At 48.0% G+C, this 6822-nt stretch overlaps 1 protein-coding gene across 1 annotated transcript; it reads right to left on the reverse strand.

Annotated features, from left to right (window-relative positions):
* Window positions 1–48: 48 nt before the first annotated feature.
* Window positions 49–5047, reverse strand: DPAGT1 (dolichyl-phosphate N-acetylglucosaminephosphotransferase 1). The gene is made up of 9 exons (XM_004427223.3): window positions 4829–5047; window positions 4401–4521; window positions 4014–4227; window positions 3366–3512; window positions 1921–2005; window positions 1372–1560; window positions 967–1054; window positions 649–804; window positions 49–570 (listed from the first exon to the last, which is right to left on the reverse strand). Exons 1-9 carry the CDS (start codon window positions 4987–4989, stop codon window positions 505–507), a joined length of 1227 nt encoding a protein of 408 aa, XP_004427280.1. The 5' UTR covers window positions 4990–5047; the 3' UTR covers window positions 49–504.
* Window positions 5048–6822: the final 1775 nt, after the last annotated feature.

The raw sequence follows: 6822 nt of genomic DNA on the forward strand, positions 1-6822 counted from the left end.
ACCAACCAATATACCCTAAAATGCCCATATAGGAAATACACCTAGAGAAACAACAAAAAAAGACAACACTTTATTGTCACCGCTGGGAGCACCTGGCCCCCAGGTCTGCTCTTACTAATCAGAATACTTAATTTATAGCCAAATGTCAAGTCATCTTCGAGCCTGTGTCCCTATCCCCAGCCAGGGTTCTAGCCCCAGGCCCAACATATTCTTTCAGAGTCAGAGTTGTAGATAACTGCATAAAAGCTTCAGTATCCCACTTTAGGAGGCTGCAAAGATGGGATGGAGAGGGAGAGTGGCAAGTTGAAGAAAGCCATAGGCAAAGTCCAATCAATGATCATTAGAGGGAAAGAAAGGCCAGGATGTCAATAATCACAGGGGAAAGGAAATGCTGAGGAGAAAACTCTGGAGGGCCTGGGCCAGGAGGCAGTCTCGGTCCAGAAAGAGGTCAGCCTGAGTCAAGAACCCTGGAGATTGTGAAGTAAAGGGCAACGATGAGGGGACTCAGACATCATAGAAGAGCCGGACAAGCTGGTACCGAATGGAGAAGGTGACAGCACTGCCCAGGATCTGCAAGGAGAAATGGACTGGAATAAGAACCATGGAGAAAGGGAGACAAAGAGGTGTAAACCCCATCCTCAACCGTACCTGTAGCAGCAGCAGGAACAGTGTGAGATTTCTCTCATGCATGGGCCCAAAGACTTTAAGTAGCAAGTTAATGAGGGTCATGTTGTTACACTCAGTGAAGGCACCATCCTCATTCTCACTCTGATGTACTGTTACTAGCCGGAGGCTCTCTGCTACCTGGAGGGGCCAGAGGTAGAACTTCAGCTAATACATGTACTTCAGGAATGGGGATCTGCCTAATGTTTCCAAACTCCCCTTGGATCTGATGCAGGCCTGGGTTCCCCATTCTCTGAATTCAGGGTAGCGGCCTAGAGCCCTACCTCCTTGTTACCCTGTTACCTTTAGAATAAAGGTGCCCAAGAAAGAGAGGCTCTTGGTCTTGAACTTGGAATAGCTCATCTCCAGTTTGCCTGTCTTGGTATTGAGTCTGCAGGGGGAAGAGAGCTTTATGTGACTGGGCCACTACTCAAAGAACTCTCCTCACTATGGTTAATTACTAGGAAGAGCACTGAATGTGGAGTCAAACAACCTCACATCTATTTCTGGCTCTGCTGCTTACTACTGTGTGATCAGAGCTGCTGTGAATTAAATAAGATTATGTAAATAAATGTGCTCTGTAATTTACAAAGGGCTAACCACATGGAAAGAGTTGGCTCTTCTTTGGACACACTCCCTTTGCACAGCAAATTTATGCATCCCAAGTGAAAAAGCTATGATGTCCCTTTCAAGCCCCAAAGTGGCTACCTGGGTATACGGTGGCGAGGGCAGGGGATGATATGCAGCAGCTGAGGCAGTGAGTAGAGGAAGTTGAACACCTGGGGCATGAAGAAGAGTAGCATGGTCTTGCTGAAGTGTCCTAAGATGCCCACCACGGCAAAGGTCATGCCAGCAAAGTAACAGAAGGTATCTCCCACAAACACCCGTGATGGGTACCTGTGTGGGGGAGAGGATCTGAGCCAGTGGCAAGAGGCATTACCAATCCTTTCTCTCACATCACACACCCTGGCACTAGGCTGGCCCTGACCCTAGTTCTGGCTCAGAGGAGACTCTAGCTCTCCCAGCAACTCTCCAGGACGCAAGGCCCTGAATTCATATATTCCTGGGAGCTCCACAGCACTTGTCCCCAACTACTGCTGGATAGAGAACAATTTAAGAATATTACCAACTGAAGACCCAGAAAACACTCAACACAGGTATGCACAGGTTTAGCCTCTCCATCAGCAGATGGTCATGATCAGGACCATACTTGCCACATGTTCAAATCGTTGTCCCTTTATCTGCAGGCCTACTTACCAGTTATGATAGAGCAATCCCAAGGTGGTGAAAAAAAAGGGTATCATGAAGTAGAGGGAAAAGACATGATCATCCCGATAATCACCTTTGGAAGCAGGGGAAAAAGAAAGAAGAGAAAGTTGATAGCCACTTCCCCTGCATACCTTGGTCCTATTTTTGTCTGTCTCTCAGTTCTGTCCCAAGTGGTATTGCCCACCTCTCCCAAGTTACATTCAAGAACTTATTACCCCTTTTATGTGACCCAGGCAATTGCCAATAGTCCACCTCTTTCATGAACTCTTCCTAAACTAGTTACTGTCTTAAATTTGGTTTAGAGGGCCGGCCCCGTGGCTTGGTGGTTAAGTGCGCGCGCTGCGATGCTGGCGGCCCGGGTTCGGATCCCGGGTGCGCATTGAGGCACCACTTCTCTGTCCATCCTGGGGCCGAGTCCCACATACAGCAACTAGAAGGGTGTGCAGCTATGACATACAACTATCTACTGGGGCTTTGGGGGCAAAAAATAAAATAAATAAAATCTTTAAATTTGGTTTAGACTGTTCAGACCTAGGTTTGAATATCAGCTTTACTTCCTAACTATGTGACCTTAATCATGACACACTTAACTTCTCTAAACGTCAGTTTCCTCAGCTGTAAAATATAGTTCATGATAACACCTGCCACAAAGAGCTTGGTTACAAAGTTTAAATGAGACCATATTTTAAAAGTGCTTCTAGCTTTAATAAGCACTTACTGATGTCTATCGGCCAAAGACCACCAGAAACACATCTGTAGTCAAAGCTGGGTTTACTGACTTGTAACAAGGGAGACTTTGGAAACCATACACAATGAGGAACCATGGGATGCCTCAGTAAGGGGGTGTTAGGAGGACTTGTTATAGGATTTAAGTAATTCTGGGGAGGATGCAAGGAGGCACAGTTTTGCCCTGGACTGGGTGCTGTCAGCAGGAGTAATTCTTAATAATTTTCATTAATTATTAATTCATCTTAATTTTTATCTAAGAAGTGGGAGGAACTGAGTGGTTATCAGAAGGAAGCAGCAGTCACTCATGTTAGCCAGAAGAGGGGGATCTTGGTCATTTGTGTGGGATTCAGTGTTCTTGCGGTCTTGTCTGTGCTCACACACGGTTATAGAGGGGTCTGGATTTTGTCTTACTCGATCATGGTCACAGAGTGATCCTATCTGATTTTGGGATTCTATGAAATTGTTTATATTCAATAGGAGAAGATCATGGCCTACCTATTAGTGCCAATCCAGCTATAAATGACAGGGCTGCTATTTTTCTTTCTCACATTTAATAAATGTTAGTTGTTATTTGCAAAGTAAATAGCTTCCCTTAGCTTCTCTAATTATTCACATATTGCTTTCTTTCTGAATTCCCCAAAGCAAGATATCAGGAAAACTTCCTTAACATTCAGACTTCTCTCCCTACCTCCAATCCCACCTACCTTCCAGCTCCACCAGATTGAAGACAATGATGGAAGCAGAAATGACCAGAGACTGGCCAGCCTCTAGGCCATTAATTCCTGCTAGGATATTGATGGCATTGGTACAGAACACTGCCAGCAGCCCCATGTAGACATAGTACAGGATCCCTGGTGGGAGAAGACAGTAAGAAAAGAAGTAGTACCACGCTGGGGTCGCCCCCTGGCGTAGCGGTTAAGTGCACGCGCTCCGCTGCTGGTGGCCAGGTTTGGATCCTGGGCGCGCACTGACACATCGCGTGTCAGGCCATGCTGCGGTGGTGTCCCATATAAAGTGGAGGAAGATGGGCACAGATGTTAGCCCAGGGCCAGTCTTCCTCAACAAAAAGAGGATTGGCATGGACGTTAGCTCAGGGCTGATCTTTCTCACACACACACAAAAAAGTAGTAGTACCACCTATCAATGATGATTTAAGGATATTCTTCGGAGAAAAGTGGTGAGGACAGAGGATAGGATGAAGGGCCAACAGAGAGAACCTCAGAAGACACAGGGACAAACAGGAACAGTTGGAGGAGAACGTGGAGCACCAGGAAGGATGCTTTGCTGGATGTCTCAGAGTAAGGGTGCCCTGAAGTAGGGGCCATAGGGGCAGTAGTGGCGGGGCTACTCACCCAAGTCCAGATGCAGGCCAAGAATCGGCCGGAAGGGCTTGGGTACCACAATGGTCGTGTTGCCAAAGTTGGTGAAATAGACCATGAGAAGAGGTAGTGAGGCAGCTGTGGGCAGCAGCAGCTTATGGCGCCAGCGCAGATTCAGTACATCGTCCGCGAAGCCCAGGAAAATCATGCAGCAGATGGCAAGGAGCGCACCTATCAGGGCCACAAACTGGGGGAGGCTCGGGCAGGTCACGGGTTAAGCCTACTCCCACTTCACCTTTCAAAAATTCCTGTTTTTTCGTTCCTTCCTCAGCCCCGCCCCCCAAACCCAAATAACCCGAACTCTCTCGGGTAGCTCCCAGCCCCCAACCACGGGCAGCCACCTCCCCCCAACCCACTTACTTCGTGGTGGGGGAAAGCTTTACACTGCTCCTCCACAAAGCAGTTCAGGAAAGGGAAAGGGATGAAGCAGAAGAGGATGATAAGGAAAACAGCACCGCTGATCACTCCCTGGGATTCTGGGCTGTGGCCCAGCAGCAAGGGGCGTGGAGGGGGAAGAGGAAAAGGGGTGTGGTCACTCACTAGTGCAGGCATTACAGTGACCTAATGACCTAATGCGGGAGAGAGCACCACTGCCGGAGTCCCTGATACAGCCGGGGATCACCCCCCATCCCTTCCCCAATGCTAAACAGTTCTGCCCTTCACCTCCAAGAGTCCCGGGCTGTCTGCTGGGTTAGCGCTCCGTCTTCGCGCGCAGTCAAGCGCCCCAGTCCCCGCTCCTGTCCTGCCCACCCCTGTCCCCAGCCCGGGACCCGCGTGCCGTCGCTCACATCTGCTGCCTGTCGGATTTGTTGAGGTCCTGGCCACAGAGGCGCGCGGCGATGAAGTGGCCACGGAAGGCGGGGATGAGGGTGAGTGTGGCCACAAATCCCAGCAGCGAGCCGATCAAATTCACCAGCAGCGGCATCGGCAACTCCAGGAAGGCCCACATGGCGACCGGCCAGGGGTCCCGCTCCGCCGCCTCCTCAGATAACCGGCAAGTTGAACAGAAGCCCTGAGCCCCCAGCAGTAAGAAGTGGCCGCTCCCCACAGGCTGGATCTTCCCACACCAGCCTGAGCAAAACCCACCAACTCTGACTTGAGCTGCGCGCGACACTCCGCGAGCCTTTATAAATCAACCCGGGCTCTACCCCACTGCGTTTGCCGACGCACTGTTTCCGCACGGATCTTGTTCGCAGAGCAACTATCATTGTGGAAGGCGGAGGCGGCCATTTTTAATATGGGCAAGAGTGGGGACAGAGGTGTTTAGACTACATCCTTTATTCCAGAGTTGAGTCATCACAGGGTATTGGAAAAACAAAGGAAAAAAGCAGAGAAAACGGAACCCTCGTGCACTATTGGTAGGAATGTAAATTAGTGCAACCACTAGGGAAAAGGGTATGGACATTCCTTAAAAAATTAAAAATAGAACTATCATACGATCCAGCAATACCACTTCTGGGTATATATCTGAAGAAAAGGAAAACACTAACTCCAAAGGATATATGCAACGCTATGTTCATTGCAGCATTATTTACAACAGCCAACATACCAAAGCAACCTAAGTGTCCATGGGTAGATGAATGGATAAAGAAGATGTAATATATATATATATTACATATATGTATATACACATTACATATATGTACATATAACTAAATTTAATTAAAATGGAATATTATTCAGCCATAAAAAAGAACGAATTCTTCCTATTTGGAACAACATGGGCGGATCTCAAGGGTATCATGCCATGTGAAATAAGCCAGACAGAGAAGGAAGAATACCGTATGATTTCACTTATATGTGGACTCTAACAAAACAAGACAAATTAACAAACAAAATAAAATAGAAACAGACTCGTAGATACTGAGAACAAATTAGCTGTTGCCAGAGGGGAGGTGGGTGGGGGAAGGCAGAAATAGGTGAAGGGGATACGAGGTACAAACTTCCAGCCGTAAAATAAATGTCATGGGGATGTAACCTACAGCATAGGGGACATAGTCAACGATACTGTAATAACTTTGTATAATGACAGACGGTAACTATCAGGTCTTAACAGGCTGATTATTTTGTAATGTAAATAAATGTCCAATCACTATGTTGTACACCTGAAAATAATATAATATTGTATGTCAACTACACTTGAATTTAAAAAAAAAAAAAAAGAAGGGGAAAAAAAGACAACAGCAGACACTTTCTTAACATCGTATTAAAGATGTACAGCCCAAAGCGGAAACACTCCCCGCCCGGTTGCAAGATGAACGACTCCTTGTACCACGCGTCTGACGCCGCTCACTCTTGGTTCCACGTCAGTTTTAGCTCCGTCCGCCTCCGCAGGTCACGTTTAAAGGGCCAGTACCCCGAGTTTATCCTGGGACGCCTCTGGAGCGGGAAGATGGCTACTGGAAGCAAAGGGGAGGGCAGGAGGGATGAGGATGTGGAGCAGTGCCTGCTCCTCGTAGAATACCTGTTGCCCAGGTAGTCGGAAGCCAAAGCAAACACAACTCAGTTCCCGGAAACGCAGCTACAATTTGGAAGATGATGTAAATTGTAGGGCGTAGACGCTTGAAAAGCCCCTCCCACTCCATGTTTTTCTTGTCCCTCATCCAGGTACTTTTCCTTCATCGTCCCACCCACCTGCTCCCCCGAGGTAGCAGTTCATTGCCCGGCAACCCAGAGGGCCATCTCACCATTGGAGGGGCTGGGAGTGCCCTCACATCTTGGATTTAACCCGGTACTTGACTTTGCTTAGTCCTGGTTCACTGCTTGGTGCCCAGCTCCCAAA

The sequence above is a fragment of the Ceratotherium simum genome, chromosome 7 (assembly GCF_057802395.1).
Source record: "Ceratotherium simum simum isolate JZ-2026a chromosome 7, ASM5780239v1, whole genome shotgun sequence".
NCBI classification, from domain to species: Eukaryota; Metazoa; Chordata; class Mammalia; order Perissodactyla; family Rhinocerotidae; genus Ceratotherium; species Ceratotherium simum.